Source organism: Myotis daubentonii, chromosome 6, assembly GCF_963259705.1.
Source record: "Myotis daubentonii chromosome 6, mMyoDau2.1, whole genome shotgun sequence".
Lineage (NCBI taxonomy): Eukaryota > Metazoa > Chordata > Mammalia > Chiroptera > Vespertilionidae > Myotis > Myotis daubentonii.
This window is the reverse complement of record NC_081845.1, coordinates 19,852,086-19,870,116: the sequence shown is the minus strand read 5'-3', so window position 1 is coordinate 19,870,116 and position 18,031 is coordinate 19,852,086. Positions and strand designations below refer to the sequence as shown.

At 41.4% G+C, this 18,031-nt stretch overlaps 1 protein-coding gene across 1 annotated transcript in view; it reads right to left on the bottom strand.

The window, feature by feature from the left end:
* Positions 1 to 1,013: 1,013 nt before the first annotated feature.
* LAMA2 (laminin subunit alpha 2) overlaps positions 1,014 to 18,031 on the bottom strand; it is a 484,581-nt gene continuing 467,563 nt past the window's right edge. Inside the window, exons 58-64 of the mRNA XM_059700292.1 lie at positions 14,038 to 14,150; positions 13,529 to 13,718; positions 11,112 to 11,267; positions 9,610 to 9,763; positions 6,331 to 6,461; positions 3,283 to 3,505; positions 1,014 to 1,381 (exon numbers count right to left, since the gene is read on the bottom strand). Of these exons, the coding sequence (XP_059556275.1) occupies positions 1,227 to 1,381; positions 3,283 to 3,505; positions 6,331 to 6,461; positions 9,610 to 9,763; positions 11,112 to 11,267; positions 13,529 to 13,718; positions 14,038 to 14,150 (1,122 nt within the window). The 3' untranslated portion in view covers positions 1,014 to 1,226. The remainder of the gene's footprint in view (positions 1,382 to 3,282; positions 3,506 to 6,330; positions 6,462 to 9,609; positions 9,764 to 11,111; positions 11,268 to 13,528; positions 13,719 to 14,037; positions 14,151 to 18,031) is intronic.

The window sequence follows — 18,031 nt, the reverse complement described above, 5'->3', positions numbered from 1 at the left end:
GAACAATTCATTTTAGTATTATATCTTTACACCTATTGTAGAGTATTATATTCACTGAAAACGTAGAGCCCAAAGCTCTAAGTTAATACTGTTATATAAGATGTGTGCTTAATTGTCATTCTGGAGCTTGGTTCTGGTATCTACCCAAAGCCTATAAATCATTCTCAAACAAGAAAGTCAAGTAATTAAGCTCTCTGGCCTGAATCTGATCTATATTTTCTACCTTCAGACTAAAAAGGTATGCACTTATAGAGCTAGTTAAACTCTCTTTTAATGAACCTGGATCAGAGAAATGATTCGCTAATGCTTTCACAAACAGAGGGCGTATGGGAGCTGATTTCCTCCCAATCAAACATGCCAAATCCACTGTTGTTTCAGTGGTCTGGACAGAAAGCCAAAGCTGACATACATGGAAAAGGATGATAAAAGTATTAATAGAAGTTAGAAAAAAAAAAAAAGGCGCCTTCACAAATTACATTTGAGCTCTTCTTGAGATGACTCTAGGGCAGTGGTTCTCAATCTGTGGGTTGCGACCCCTTTGGCGGTCAAACGACCCTTTCACAGGGGTTGCCTGAGACCATCCTGCATATCAGATATTTACATTACTATTCATAACAGTAGCGACATTACAGTTATGAAGTAGCAACGAAAATAATTTTATGGTTGAGTTACAACATGAGGAACTGTATTTAAAGGGCCAGAAGGTTGAGAACCACTGCTCTAGGGCATGTTGCAAATTCAACAGTTTATGGTCAGTTGCCTTTTACCCTTAAAAATCACACAAAATGCCCAGCTGGTGTGGTTCAGTGGTTGAGCATCAACCCATGAACCAAGAGGTCACCTGATCAATTCCCCATCAGGGCACATGCCTGGGCTGGATCCCCAATAATGGGAGTGTAGGAGGCAGCCAATCGAAGTTTCTCTCATCTATGTTTCTCTCTCTCTTTCCCTTTCCCTTCCTCTCTCTCTAAAATCAATAAAAACATATTTAAAAAATCACACAAAACAAACGATTATTTAGAATGAAATGGTTGGTTTAATATTCTTGAGAAAGAACTGGAATTAAAATTCAGTCTTGGATCTGAATTAGCACCATCTGAATACAGAAATAATTCAATATACATGCACAGATTAGTTTTCATAACATACACAGGTAAAATATATTTGTTTTACTTGATATACTTGTTTTGAAGAATCCTCCTGGGGAGTTAAACGTATTTTTGTTATTAAGCTGGGCATGACACGGGTTGAACGCCCCTGAGTTCCAGGGCCTTAACAAAATTAACTTCCAGCGGCTTGCCCGTGCCTTTGGTGAGCTTCAGGGATCGGATGCAACCTCTGAACGGAACGTTGATTGTGAGGCCAAACTGGTTAAGGCCATCTGAAAAGCAAAGCAAAGAGAGCGCAGTTTTGAAATGCAGCCACTATACGGAAGAGCATGTTTCAAAGTCAACTGCTGGTTTGAGATTAAATTGGAAGGTTTTTATGCAAACTTAGTGATTCTTAGCTTTACTAAGAGTTAAACTTGTAGCCGAAACTGGTTTGGCTCAGTGGATAGAGCATCAGCCTGCGGACTGAAAGGCCCCAGGTTCGATTCCAGTCAAGGGCATGTACCTGGGTTGCGGGCACATCCCCAGTAGGGGATGTGCAGGAGGCAGCTGATCGATGTTTCTCCCTCATCGATGTTTCTAACTCTCTATCTCTCTCCCTTCCCCTCTGTAAAAAATCAATAAAAAATATAAAAAAAAAAGAGTTAAACTTGTAGAGAAATATTAGCTTTTTATGGTAATGTACTAGAAACCCGGTGCATTGATTTGTGTACCAGTGGGGTCTCTCAGCCTGGCCTGCGCAGGCTGAAACCGGTTCTCCGACATACCCCAAGGGGTCCCGGATTGCAAGAGGGTGGTTCTCGGGTGACGCACCCCAGAATCAGGCTCCCTTCTCTCTGGTGCCAGGTGCGTCACCTGAGAACCACATCTGCCAAGTCACCGCAGCTCAGCAGCTCCTGCGTTGAGCATCTGCCCCTTGGTGGTCAGTGCGTGTCATAGCTACTCAAATGGTCGGACAGTTGCTTAGGCTTATATTTATATAGAGATTCTAAAATTTGGAGGCACACACTTAAAGACATCAAACAAATCACTTGGTTTAGAATGAACACTTTTACAGTTATGGCATAATTATTAAATCTATTGAATAAAACAAAGCCATGGATCAAGTACTTTACTGAATTCAGACATGGGCTTTTAGTGGTGACTTATTCCATTCTTACATTGTAAAAATAAAATTCGAAAGGTAAAATTGGTTGAAAACGTATGCAAAATCTTCCTCTCATTAGGGAGAGACTCCTGTCTCTCAGCAGGCCTACTAGGTGCTAACCAGGACATCATTTCATAAGCTGTGAATGAAGAAAAATTGTCTTCTTTATACTATCTCAGGGCTTATCCTGATTGAAGCAGAAGTAGGTCTTGTTAAAACCTACTTGTTAACACAGAAGCCACTTTGGAAAGAGGCGCTCTGAATTGGTCCTCATTAGAATCCTGTAGCTTTTCCTCAGCCAACCACTGCTGAATATACATGTTGCTTGTTTTGCTAAGCAGAGGAGCTTAACGATAAATGGGGACAAAAGCTTATTGCCAGAATGCTGAAAGACCATTCTAGGAGTCTGTGTGAGTGCCGTACTTGTTAAGAGGCACTTGGCTTATTTCTCATCAAGTTGGGCTCTTCTGTTTATAGGCACTTCAGGTAACTCTCTGCAGTTCACAGGCTATTTTTAATGTGCTGGAGAGGGGTTTCGATTGCAGTTATTACTTGGGTTTCCCTGTAATATAAGTATAAACTGTAAAATAACCTAAAGGGGAAATTAGCTACATTTAACCCAATGAATTCCAGAACTTGAGGAAATAAGTTCCATAACCTTTTATGATTCCTCGTGTATATTAATTTTTAAAAATTCAGAAAGAACACCAACTCTGGCCTTGGTTATTGTTAAATGCCTCTTATCTTTTATAAGCCAAATTCATTTCCATTATCCTCCATCACCCCATGGATGAAACTTGGGGGCTGTCGTGAAAAGTTCAGTCCTATGTGGTTTATATAAGTAATATGCTCATTTTATACACTGGAAATGTGAGAGAAGGTGTTATTTATGGGAGCAGATTCTAAAGCGAGGAAGCAAGTCTACTTAAGCACACATTCTTGGACATATTTATAGAAATATAAATGTTTTAAAAATCATGAACACAATACAGCAAAGGAATTTTTACTGGGGTAGACAATGCTCACCTGGGAAACCTCCAACAAACACAGGGTCATTAGTGTCAGCTGATGTAGAGGCTGGGTTTGGGCTCTGGGCTTCCACCTGGTTCCCATCTACTGTCAGCTCAATGCGATGCTTGATCTTGTTGGCCCTGACTGTATGCCATTGTCCGTCACACAGATGCCCTGGGACCCCGGCATCGTAGACAGCAGTGAATCGGCCGGCGCCATTGTCTACGTGAAACATAATCTAGAAAGGAACAAAGTTAACGGTCGTGGACGGTTTCATGTGATGGTTCACATGATAAAAATTGTCAGGTCTCTAGGAAAGACATCAGCTGGAGTAGTTTGAAATGAACATAATGGGGTCATTAAAATTAAAAAAACAAAAATGACTAAAATTGCCCAGCGGGTGTGGCTTCGTGGATGAGGGTCCACTTATGCATTAAGAGGGCCCTCGTTCAATTCCCGGTCAGGGCACATGCCTGGGCTGTGGGCTCGATCCCCGGTGAGGGGCATGCAGGAGGTGCCAATCGATGTTTCTCTCTCATCTATGTTTCTCTCTCTCCCTTTCTCTTCCTCTCTCTCTAAGAAAAAAAAAAATCAAATGAAAATATGTTTATAAACAACTAAAACTGAAACAGAAATTAAAGACCAGGAGTCGCAAATTATGTTCTTTGCTTTGGGCATTGTTGGGAGCAGTAGGCAAGATGTGTGAGGCTAGTGATAAATCTGCTTTTAGAAAATGTGAAATATAATTCGAGACTAGCTGACAAATAAACAGGGAAAATTCTACCATAGATCTTTTTAAAATGTGATCGTTCTTAGTGAACCTTATAACATTTTCTTAAAAGGTGTTTAGAGTGATTCATTAATTTGGCTTACAAATTCATTTTAAAAGGTTATTGGTTCTTTTTCAATTTAAGCTTTTGATGTTTTATTCATATGTGTGTGTTTTTTCCCTTTATGGATTCCATTTCATATATAGGATTGAGAGTTACATAAATTACTTTTTTGGGGCAGGCTTCATGTCACAGGTGCCAAAGACTTTGGACCAGAAGGCTAGTTAAATTCTTAACAATGAAGCGCTTAGATTGGTAGTTCTTGCCTAAATGAGAAAAAGCTGTTTTCAGTAACACAGAACGGGGTCCCTGAAATTCGAGATGACAGAATTCTTTTGAAGCTGACGAAGAAAAGAAACATACTGAAACATTAAACACAGTCCATCTGGCAACACTTTTGACAAGGTACAAGAAACAGGAGTTTTAAAAGGAAGATTAAACGTACAAGAAAATACGTGAAAAGTTTGTAAACTATGCCGTGGTGTAAATATTAGTTAAGATTTTACTGTATTGGGTGGAGTTTGCAATAACGGTAGCGTGGAGAGGAATCCAGGGGCATGGTAGTGGAACTTGATACCCTGACAAGTTGATAGTAACTGTGATTATAAGCAGGTGATGAAATGAAGTTTATTCCAAGATGTAGGGAAAGCATGTTTTGAAAATCTGGCAAAACTATGAAGTGTTACTTATTTGTTCCCCCTTTAGCCTCTATGCTCCTGGATCTTTTTGCTTTATTTCCTTTGACGATGGTTTGAAGGCCCAGAGGAGGCAAGGAGAAGGCAAAGGATTGCATATTTTGGGTCATGATGCGTTGTTTCTTCTTGGGAAGCAACAGTACCCAATGAGTGGAAAAACAAACAGAGTTGAAGTATGATTCCTATTTAATAGCCAGAAAGAAGACTTGTGAAATTTCTTGCTTTGCCTTCCTCTTTTTACCTGCCCCCTATCGTACAACGCATATGCACACAGGTGGTCCTGTTATCGTTGTAATTTGCTATTAATATGAATAAAGGAAAGAAAGCAAAGTCACCCGGGAAGCTTCACACCACGCTCTTCCTCCAAGGGGGACAGCCCCATCAGAAGTGTGGAAATCTTAGAAAGTTAAAGTTTGAAGAAGCTCCTGATTAAAATCCCCAAAGAATTACCTGGCTATCTTTTTTTGTTTGTTACTCCTCACCTGAAGATATGTTTCCATTGATTTTTAGTGGGAGTGGTGGAGAGAGAGAAAGACAGAGAGAAACATCGATGTGAGAGAAACACATGGATTGGTTGCCTCCTGCATGAGCCCCAACCAGAGCCCGTGCAAGGGAGGAGCCTGCAACCAAGGTATGTGCCCTTGACCGGAATCGAACCCTGGACCCTTTTGTCCGCAGGCCAACGCTCTATCCACTGAGCCAAACTGGCTAGGGTTCCCTCACTGTCTTGTTCTCTCTTGCTCCATGGCCCTCACTCATCTGTGTGTTTGTGTGTTCTCTCTCCACAACCACATGACCTGACACACAGATGCTGGATTGGACTATTTTAATGTGGAGCAGAAACTATGGGCAGTGGCCTTTATTCTGACCCGGCTGAAGACATGGTTAGACTTTTTACATGTTAGGATGGAGGGAAATGGGACAATTAGAAGCCCAGGGTTTTATTTTCCACCCAAATCAATATTACTCATCCTCCTGTTCGAGTCTCAAGAAATTCTTTTCCTCCTGACATTGCAAGAACTCCACTCCCACTGGTAACAGTCCCACTGCAGGGGGCCAAGGAGTAAAGAGGTATTTATATTGGATCATCCATTGTAAGCAAATTAACAAAATATATAATATAAATTTATTATAACTTTTTCTTTTTTGAAATGGTATGTGGATACTTTTAAATAGAAATTGAGACACCAATATGTCAGCTAGCCACCTATTACTATAAGAGGCAAAGACTGATTTTAGACAATCCAAGACTCCTACTTTCTCCCCCACTAAAACCAAGAGTTTCATAAACTATATTTACAAAAAGGAGAACAGTAAGAGCTTGAGATCTAAAACTATTCCATCCATTATTAGTCAACACAATTGGCTTACTGTAGGATTAGCACATTTAAAGTTTACATTGATCTACAGAATAAGTGTGTTAAAAACACACATAATTGAGATAACCCCTGAAGAATGAAAAGATACCATCTAGCTTTCTCTCATTAAAGAACAAAGCTTCATGAAAAAATCAGAAATATGTAGAAGCTGCCGCTTACCTTTTCATCAATCATTTCAATACCCATTCCATCCATTTTCTGACTGCTGATTCCCAGGAGAACCCCGGTGGTTCTAGTTGTGCGGAATTCAAATTCCACAAGAAGGTCCAATCCCACTTTGAACCCACCAACTGTAAAATAAAGATTTAAAAAATTGTAGATTAGAGTTTAGGGATTATTAATTCAAATCTGTATAATGGAACTGTTTTACTAGATTTCAATTCAGATGTTAGCCAATTAAATAACTAAGTTCCAAACTTTCATATGACCTGTACTTCCACTATTATATTATACTAGAGGCCCAGTACACAGATTCATGCACATTGAAAGGAAATTAATTAGAAGGTGGCCGGCAGGGTGGGACTGGGCCAGAAGGGCCAGGCACACTCTAGACACAACATCCTGCAGTCCTCCCTGGCCAGCCGCACCTGGGGTCGCATTGGGGCTCAAAGGGCATCGGCGGAGTGAGTGGGTTCCCTTCGCCTGTGGGGATCGGGCCAAAACCAGCAGTCCGACATCCCCTGAGGGGTCCTGGAGTGCGAGAGGGCACTCTGCAAAGTTGCCATCGCTCGGCAGCTCCTGTGTTGAGAATCTGCCCCCTGGTGGTCAGTGAACGTCATAGCTACCAGTTGGAGCATCTGCCCCCTGGTGGTCACTGCATGTCATAGCTACCGTTTGGATGGTCGAATGGTCGGATGGTAGCTTAGGCATATATATATGTAACACTTTATAGTTATTGCTTATTTTCTTGGCTGTCTTCCCTCCTAGAATGAAAGTTCTGTGAGAGCAATGACTTTGTATATATTAGTCACCATTTTATCCCTGTGCCTACCAAAGTATCTGGCACCTAGTGGAGGTTTAATGTATATTTGTTGGATGAATGAATGAAGAGCACACACTGAGACCGACTCAAAGAATCTCACATCCAGGTATGATTATGTAAGAAGTCTTGCTGTAGGGTTAAGTCAAGCATTTCAGTGAGTATTCAGCAAAATTTTACCGGGCACTCCAAATGGTACCACAATGATCTGAAAGGGCTCTAAAGGTTCCAAATATTTTAGTAATAAGGAAAGGAATTGCAAGTACAATTGTGAAGGAGACTATCCTGGGACATAAATAGACCTTTATATTTCATCCAGGTGATTTCTCTACAATTTTCTCTATTTGATTCATTGGTTTATTTAATCTTTTAGCAAATATTTAAAATATGCCTCTTAGAAACAAAGTGATTCATTAAGACCAGACTAGACCCTACCAACTGCATGGAGTATGAGGGAAGAACTCATGGAAGTTTATTCATGCCTTGTATTTTATTTGGCAAGAAAAAAAAATGCTGTATGAAAACTGTCTTCAATGAAGAGTGGCACCTATTATTATTACCTTTTTTTTTTTTAACATTGAAGGACTCTGGAGAGTCCCTGTATCATTTATTTTATTTTATAAAAATATTTTTTAATTGATTTCAGAGGGGAAGGGAGAGGGGGAGAGAGCTAGAACAAAGATGTCAAAGGTTTAAATTGAAGCTGTATGTTTTCTGGTGACATAACCTCCTCTGACCACTCAGGTCTTATATAGATTGTGTGTGGAGGGGATAGCAAGCCTTGTTGGAAACTGGGGGGGGGGGGGGGGGCTAATTGTCCGGTCTAGTTTGATCCAGAACCAAAGTGCCCAGGCAGCATGGCAAGTCAATCTAACTGCAGGAGCTGAAGCTGAAGCTGAAGTTTGCCATCAACTCTGATCAAGAGAATGCTGGCCATCTGTGAATTTGCAGAAATCTTGGGGAAGGCTTTGAGCTTTTTTAAAAAAACAATATATTTTATTGATTTTTTTTTACAGAGAGGAAGGGAGAGGGATAGGGAGATAGAAACATCGATGAGAGAGAAACACCGATCAGCTGCCTCCTGCACACCCTCCACTGGGGATGTGCCCGCAACCCAGGTACATGCCCTTGACTGGAATCGAATGTGGGACCGTTCAGTCCGCAGGCCAATGCTCTATCCACTGAGCCAAACCAGTTAGGGCAAGGCTTTGGGCTTTTAAAGCACATGGAATTTGGGGTTCATCTTAACCCCCAACGTTTCAACATTTAACATTTTCTGTTTTCATTCCCAACATGCTCTTCGTTGGAAGGCCCTGCTCTTCTATCTCTGACAAGTTAGGCATGTGAATGTTCAATTCACCTTTTTTAAAAAAAATTTTGTTATTGATTTCAGAGAGGAAGGGGGAGGGAGAGGTAGATAGAAACATCAATGATGAGGAAGAATCACTGATCGGCTATTTCCTGCATGCCCCACACTGGGGATTGAGCCCACAATGGGCCCTGACTGGGAATCGAACCATGACCTCCTGGCTCATGGGTTGAGGCTCAACCACTGAGACACACCAGCTTGGCTCAACTCGCCTTTTAAATTCTCACTCAAATATCAGTTTCTCTGTAAAACCTTTCCCAACAAAAATTAATCTTTCTTCTAAATATCCACAGAACCTGCATGCGTGTCTTTTATAGTTTTTATTCATTTTCACTTGCTTTCTTGTAGTTTATAAACATATAGAATCTTATCTATGGATAGTAGTATATTCTTGCAGAAAGAAACAGCCTCTTATTTACTTCTGTTGCCCATGATGACCTCTACATATTATGTGCTCAGTCATTTTATTTTTCCCTAATGACCAAATGCATGTGACTGTGGTAACCATGGTTCTGGATATTACATCTTAATATATATAATGCCATATCTTTTTGTTATTTTACAGAATGTATTTCATATTATTCTTTCTAAATTGTACCTTCACCATCAGTGATTTAGACCTGAGCTGGAAATGTTCATGGAAAAGGGGGAAATACTTAAGGAAAGATACTTAGGGAAAGATGTCAGTAATCGATCAAGTAATAGAGCCATGGAAGGAACTGAAAAAAGAACTCAAAATGTTATATCCATGAAGGTAGACAGGGAACACTTAAAAGTAGATAAATTATATGGTATAACCAAATGAACCTTCTTGCAGAATTATATTTATTCTGCTATTATTGATCACTGGGGAAGGAGATGAAATAAAGTTTCCAAATAGCCTTTTACTTTACTTTTTCTATTAGTTCTTATCAGAACCAGATACATTAATCTTTAAGAGGCATTTTTATTGCTTCTGTAGGCTTTTATTCCTGGTTTAAAGAAAGGATACTAGCTTAGGATCCCAGGGATGTTCACGCTTCCACACAAGCAAGACATTAATATTTGTGCCTAATTAATATCCAACAGGAAGCAAATGAAAGCACCTCACCTGCTTTGGCAAAACCTGTTCCATCAAAATATGTGCCTTTCTGAGCATTTGCAAAACATGTCCCAACGTGGAAGCTGGAGGTTGGCTGCTCCAGGTCCACAGGGGCCTCTGCCATGTGCAGGTTCCTGATGCAGCCATCGATGCTGTACGTCACCTGTGAGTCAGGTCAGAAGACACAAAATCAGGTTTTGCCTCTACGTGGAATGCAATCATTTGTGGGGTGTTCTAAGCATGTCATCATCAGCCATTTGTCTTAAAGCACCCCAAATTGCCTGAATCTGCACTCTCACCCCAAGCTTCACAGCATGAGCCTGGAATATGATCATTCTGATATTCTAAATTACTGCATAGAGGGATGGGCTCATATGGGTATCATTACTTTTAATTAGCCTATATTTTTACTAATAATTTTTCAACCTTACTATATACACATTTTGCTATAACATATGTTCAAATTCTGTTTGAAAAGATAATTAGGTTTGGTTCAGTGTTTCTTCCTTATGAAAACCTAATAAAAGCTGTGAACCCTTTCCTGAGAAAATGCACGTACACATAAAACTTGAAAGTCTGCACGAAACATCCAAAGTTTAGGGAATTAGAGAAATCAATCAATCATTCTCGGCTCCATTACATTTCATCTGGTTTCAGGGATGCAATTTAATCGCCCTGGCCATGCTCACTTCAGAGGCTCTCATCTGACAGGCTTGGGTGGCATATCCAACCTCTATGAGAGGAAGGCAACGCCGACCATCCAGAAGAGGAGCCAAATGCTGAGAATTACAACCATGAGGAACCATGGTCTTTGATGAAGGACAACTCTACGTTACCATGTGTTCTGATGTGAGCAGAGAATGTATCACATTTGTATGTAGTGTGTTCTCTAAAAACACGAATCTCCTGTGCTTCTTAAACGAATGCTTTCCGAAGCAAACAGGACACACATTCTAACAAAAACATTATGTTGTAAATATTGATTAACAAAATTGCTCAGGCTTTAAATTCTGAATCCCATATTGGATAACTGTAATCTAAATACTGCATCTCTCAATGTTTTGAAACAATACTGTCAATACTATCTCTATCATCCTCTTTGTCCCATGCTTTCTATGTGCTCGGGACTCCTTCAAGCACCTTAAGTATATTACCTCACTCAGCCTTTACAGCAACCTTGTTTGTTTGGTATTATTATTATTATTCAATTTTACAAAAGAGGAAACTGTGTCAGTGAGCGATTAGGTAAACTGCTTAAGATCACACAGCCAATCAGTAGTTAATTAGGCATTCGAACCGGAGGAGTCTGACCGCAGGATCCACACTCTGTCCTGTGGTATTGCCTCTCCCTAGTCCAATCTGTCTGGCAGACCTTCCGTCACTTCTCAGAAAAGATGATTTCCTGTCTAACTCTAGGTGGTCATTGGCCAATGGGACCTAATAATTAAAAACACATCCATGACTCAGCCAGATTATGTAGGCCACAGAGAAACAACTTAGTAGACACTTACGGGGCCGATTCTCCGGGTAGTGTAGTTGATGGGTAGCCCACCAACATACAACAGTCCCACCACATCCAGGATGTCAGCCTTCTTGGGACTGATGGTTCTGTTGGAGGCATCGTCTACATAAAGAATTCCTTCTTGCTTAATTCGAGTAATCTTAATCTACAACAAGAAGAGGAGCCATCAATGCCAATCATGGATACATTTCAAATATGCATAGGGTAGGACATGTGCGCTTGAAGGGCATTCCTCAGGAAAAGCAAAATAACTTCAGTGCCTAGATGTGCTAAGCCCATCACTTAAGTGACATTAAACCTATTTTATAGAATATCTCAAATTCTGGTTTTCTTTCATTACTGCCTTCTGGGAAAGAGCACGAAATCTTCCTGGGTGAGCTTTAGATTGAAGACTCTTCCAGAGGCTGCCAAGTAAGCATGTTGTGAGGAGCCGGGCCGATTGAGAGCCCTGTCACGATTCCGTGAGCTGCAAGATCCATGTCTGTTTTTAAAAGTGCATTCGTTTGATTGAGCAAAGCCTGGTCTCCCCAGCACAATTTCAGATACGCTGCATCCCTCTGCCTAACAGGCCCTCCTCCCGCGGAACTGATGGGAGGGCAGAGTGTCCAGGCTGCACCGCTGTTTCTGCAGCAGCTGATGAGCGCAGTCAGGAGGAAGATGGAAAGCCGGCTGATGCTGAAACTGCAGCAGTGGAGTGAATTATCTTCTGGGATAGAGTGAGAAAGGGGTGTGAAGACCGGCTCCAGCATAAAAACCTTGAGTCTGAATTAAGAAAAATGTGCATGGAATCCTGCGAAAAGCTGGGGGCAGGGGGGGCCGGGGGGGGGGGCGGGGAGGAGGAAGCAGGAGGGGTTAGAAGGGATCAATGGGGGAAAAGGGGGCATATGTAATACTTTCAACAATAAAGATTTTAAAAAAGTGAATCTACATCAGGATGAGAAGAATTTAGGACCTAATTTTACACTTATTCTGGTTTGGGAAGTAATAAATAAATAAAAAAAAACCCCTTCAAAAATAAAATCCCTTCGTAATGTGGCTATTTATTGTATTTAAACTTTCTTTCTTAATCCCAGGCTAATTGTGGTCCAACAATGTCTTTTTTTCAAGTGTTATATTTTATTATTTTATTAGCCAAAGATGAGACTATACCTCAAGGAAACTGCCTTTATACACATCAATATTTTCAAGTCATAAGCTCCCAAGCAAATATGAAAATTCCACTTTTTTATTTCCAAGATAACAAATTAGTTGACATTGCACTTTTATTATATATCTTTAGGTTCTTTGGCTTTTTCAAAAATATTTTTATTGATTTCAGAGAGGAAGGAGAAAGAGAGGGTGATAGAAATATCAATGATGAGAGAATCATTGATTGACTATCTCCTGCACGCCCCACACTGGGAATCCAGCCTGCAACCTGGGCATGTGCGCTGACTGGGAATCGAACTGTGACCACCTGGTTCATAGGTTGATGCTAAACCACTGAGCCACATCGGCGGGAAGGTTTTCTGGCTTTTCATATGATATGCTAATCATACAAAATGTTAAAGGAGCATTTAACAAGTCCAAGTATGTCAACATATAAAATACACCATCTAATAACATTATACCCTAAAAATTAAACATTTTATTGCTCTACCTAGGGAAGCTTTACTTAATAGGCTATCACAGGTGCAGAAACAAACTCAGAGTTTTCATTTTAATCAGGCAGTATATTATCTACTTGTAGTCATGCCAAAGAGGTAAGCTGGCAAATGGGCCTTCTGTGCCCATAATAGTACCAGTTTCTGGGTGTAAGGCCAATGTTTTAAAAGTTGTTCCAAATGACTGTCGGTGGAAATGATACCCTGGAGCCCTTTAAACATGATACAATGGATTCCCAGACTCTGGGTTTTTACAGACCAGAATGGGGTGGAATAGGAGGGTAAGTCTTAAGGCTCATTTTAGTATTGCCAGCTTTTAAGTTTGCCAAGTATAATTTCATAAAAGAGAGGCCATTTTGCTGCCTTAAGAATAGAAAAATATAATCTCAAAATAAATCTAATTCCTTTAATTGAATTCGTAGTGCTTACCCCAGGCTTCCCACTTCCAGCAGTGAGAATGTCTTCAACTTCCTGGCCCTTATCTGTGGGCAGATGTTGGGAGGCACAGCTGTATAGCAACGATGGGATCTCATAGCACCATGAAGAGGCATGTAAGTGGTCAAATACAAACCTACCCAGGTGGGATCACATTTCCAAGCCGGCAGTCGACTACAGCACTTGCTTTATTTTTAGCTTTGGCCGCATTCCAGGAGCACCAAGTCAGTGTTTGCACTGGCAAAATAGTACTGGCACCAGGGGAATGCCAAAGGCTGCCTGCGAGTACCCGCCTTGCAGGGCACTGCCAACATCCTGGGACTGTTACCTTATGCCACTGGCCATCGTTGATTTTGGTGGGGATCATGGTGTTGGTGTCGCCGCTTCCTAAGTCATAACTGAAGTAGGGAAATCCGTTTCTCAGCTGGACTGTAGCAAAATCGGCATGATTGATCCGAGCCATGTAGAAAAGCAAGCCTGATTCAGCCTCGGTGCGTACTTCAAATTCAATGGTGAGGCTGTGAAATAGAGGCATGCAAAGTCAAACAGAAGAATGAGAGCCTTCGTATTCTAAGACAGAGTGGCATCTGAGCATGAGTAAGTTTTCATACAGGACAGTTAAACCTTTCCGGAGCTGAGGACTTTCCAGGTCTGCTGATTTCCTACACTGGCTCCTCAGGCACAGACAAATAGAATTCTATTCTCTGCTGTACTCAGTGAATTTAAAACAAGATCACCTCGTTTATTAATAAATGCAGTGGATTAAACCCGAGTAAATGCAAATACTCAGTGCTTCCAGTTATTGCTTCTTGCCTCATATCTCAGAATAATACATACCGGTTTTTAACTTTGGTATCATCAAATGCAATTGCAATGTGACTGTTTTTCGAGAGCCCAAACTGCTTGCTCCCCATCAAAAGAGCTGGTTCTGATTCTACAACACAAGGACCCTGTAAAATACCAAGAGAGGAAGTGAGGAGATTATGGGCTCTGTTCTTCAAAAAAGTAATACTGCTAATCGTTTCTTATATTTTAGTTTAATGTTGTCACATAATCTTTTTAAGTTCCTTAAGAATAAAAACAGCCTCTCATTCCTCTCTGTATTCTGCCTCATAGCAGGTACTTATTATTAAATGTTCGGCGAATGGGAATCCATTTTCTTATATTGCACCCTTGAATTGCCAAATAAAAATTCAATGATTAATTCATGTTTTCATTACCCTCTAAAGAAAAATATTGTTTATATTTCTGAGAAAACTGAAACTCCCTTTTCAATAATAAAGAGTTTTATTCGTAGAAGATCAAACAAGGAAAATGACAAGCTGGCCATAAAAATGTGTCTGTTTGCCCTCCCCATATCTATCTCTCACATTACTTTTTCTTGAAAATTACCGGTCTACTAGAAGGTTTCCATGAATTTAGACTTTCAAGATGGTGTCAGCCCTTAAGCAGTTGCTAGGCAACCCAGCAATTTTTTAAAAAATGTAACCCACCAAACACCATTTCAACTGCCACTGTTCAAAGATCAACTTCCTGGGGTGCTGATGAGGGAGAGCTGGGTGCAGGGACAGCTTCAGAGGGCTGGCACCCACACGCCACTGGGTCCCATGCTCTGCCGTCACTAACTTGAAATTCTTAATAATTTTTGAACAAGGGGCCCTCATCTTCATTTTGCTCTGCTCCCTGCAAATGATAGAGCCAGTCTGGGCAGGGTGGGCCATATCTGGCTGTTGTAACCCTCAGCTCAATAGCTAATCAAGGCTCCTCAAATTACCCAGCCACCGTTCCTTTCTCTTCTGTATTTTCACAAACGAGCTCGATACACAGGCTGCTTAGGAAGTGTTTTAGAACATGCAGTCCAGGAGAAAATAAATCACCTGCACTCTCTCAACAACACATCTGTTCTTAAGATCTGCACTTAATAGCTCTGGAGGGGCCACTGGCCCCGTGAGCGCTGACTCAGCGTAGGCTCTCCAGCGGCCAAAGGCAGGCTTCGGAGGCAGAGCGTTCTTTCCAAATAGTGCACCTCAGAGATGACTCATCCGCACACAGGAAATTTTTACTCGATGAGGAAAAGCCTGGCTCTCTGTGCTCTTGGGCTCGGTCAAATGGAGCACTCTGCCACAGCAGGGAAAAGGCGTTAAGTGTTCTGAAAGGCTATAAAACTGGTCCTCCTGGAAGTAGTATTTCCCTTCCTGCTCTCCAGGAGATGCTCAGTGACAAAGGGCAGGCGGTGGCTGACATTCACACAGATATGCAAAAACCCAGTGGGAAGACCAGCAAAGTGTGGTTTATTCACGCAGCGGAATGGCCTCTCAGAATCAACGTGTGGCACCTTTCTTATTACACAGATGGTGAAGCGAGCCCAATGAATAGCAAGGCTTTGGTAGCTTAATGTCTCAGGCTTCAATGACGCTATTAGTAGAACTGGAATCATTTTTCATCCGCTCATGGTATTTTCTGTACAGAGGACCATCGCTACAAACACAAGCAGCCTGCAATCCTCCTGAGAAATCTCGGAGCGTCCTATCTGCTGGGGGTCCATTAGGGGCAGAATGTGACTAAAACATCTCCAAACCCTCAGCTCTGAAAACTGAGGGATGAAAACCGTCAGTGGATTCTGAGGAATTAGGAACCAACACTGTGCAGCCTAAAAGAAAACCATCAACACGTTATTTCCATGTTCTTGTAACCACTGTGGTCACTCATCCAGTTACTACAAATAAGTAAAATAACTTTCTCATATAATTTTTTAAATGATCAAAGTGGTGATTGTAAAGATTAGCCATTTTATTGGTCACAGCTGTTCACCATGAAGACCCTTTGTCTCTATATGTTTAGGTCCTTGTGACCAGGGCACCAGGATAACCTGGCTTGCTGGTATACCGGACAGGCATGTCCAACACTGATCCTGAGCTGGGCAGAAAGCAGTTCTCTGTCAATACTACCGTATTTTCTAGATAAAAAAAGAAAGTGCTGACACTACTTTAGGAAAACCTTTGACCAGAAAAGGATGGCGGTTTTGTAAGCATTACATGACACACCGCTTGAAACTTAGGAAGAACGCCTCTTGGAGGGGTCCTGCTTCACTGTTGCAGCAGGCGGACCTTGAGCAGCAACAGAAGCAGTGGCTAAAGACAGTGTTGTTCTCAGACTGGCCAGTGTTGTAGCAGAGAGTGGTAACGAACAGATCAGTCTACTAGATAACCTGAGTCTAAAGCCGTTATGTTCATTGTTTGTTAAGGATATCCATATGCATGTTTACTATCATCAGTTTGCAATGGGATGGATAGTATGGATATTGCTCTAATCACACTTCTATTACCTTCCTTTATAAAGTTGGACTGAGAAGGGCCCATCTAAGAGGGTTTATATGGACCTACTTTAAGGCTTAAATGGAAGATAGTCCTCCAATCTCTAATCTGGTAATGTTTTCCCACAAGTGGATGGGCCTGGATGTTCTGCATCACTTTCCCCGGGATGAATCTGAATCCAGGGACAGCAAGCTTCTAGCAGTCGGCCTGCCTGATGCACCCTCCTCCTCCCTCAGACCCCTCAGAGGGTGGAACTGCTCACCCTGACTCTCAAGGGTCTTTTTTCCCCTCTAACCTTTTAAAGGGGAACTTGTGAGATGGAACAGAAAGCGCCTGTGGTTTCCACAACCATAAAATGACCTTGTCATTAAGGACATTTTCAACCCTGTTTCCCGTAGAAATCTAGGCTAGGAAAGAGGGGTAGGAGGGTCTTCTAATTTTAAAGAATAGTTATTGCAGGATGACTCTTCCTCCTCCAAGCCGATGTGAGCTTGAGCAGAGGCATCATTTTTATGGATGTGATACTCTACCTGTGTTATTTGGGAAACACTGATCTCTGAAATGTGTTAGAACAACAATAATGATAATAAAAAAAATTTCCCTGTCAAGAGAGGCTCATCAATCTCAACATGTTACCATCCTGCCACCTAGTGGAGACTCTTTAAAGTACCACGAGTCCATGAGGAAAAAGGCACTAAGAGAGGACAGGATCCGCCTGCTTCCTGTTTGTCTCTGCTGCGCAGGTGACGAGTTGTGGACAGACAAGAGTGGGGTGGGGAGTCTTAATGTGGCGGTGTGGGTAGAGCAGTGGCGTGGTCAGAGAGGGTGATGAAGGAAGCCACGTGTGGGCCAGGTGAAAGTGCAGCCGATTAGCAACGGAGCGAGAACACCTTCACCCTCCCTCTGTCACTCATTTAACTTTGGGTCAGGATAAAGCAGTGGTCATTCCAACTGCTGGCTGTGGGCTGACATTTGGAAATGAGTTTTGGCCTCAGGATAGTATATGACTGGTGGATATGCCTTCCTTGTGTTTAGATTGGTACTGAGCAGAGATTTAAATTGCATTTATCACAACTGGCACCTTTGTTCTTGAAAGCACCAAATGACAAATGATCATAAAATGGCATCTTTTTTTTTGTGTCTTTACGAGTCAATAAGCCCTGTAACAAATATAGGCTAAAACCACATCTGAGAAGTTGGGGTGTTTCTTTGTGATGGTCTTTTTTACAGATGAATTCTAAGGGGAAGAGACTTTTTGTAGCACTGACTTCAGCATTCTGCAATATAAAATCCCCACTCAAGCTGTTTATTGAGAAACTGAATATGTTAGCTCCCTGCACATGAGCTCTTTTGGTAAGTACTGGGCATTTGCAGTAACATTTACACACTAATGCCTGAATAGACTGCTTGCAGTATGGAAAATGTGTATTTCCCCTTTAAATACATATCAGTATCCAATTGATTTATCCTTCAGCCTGGACTGTACTTAGCTTTTAAATTTGTAGCATTAAAGCTGC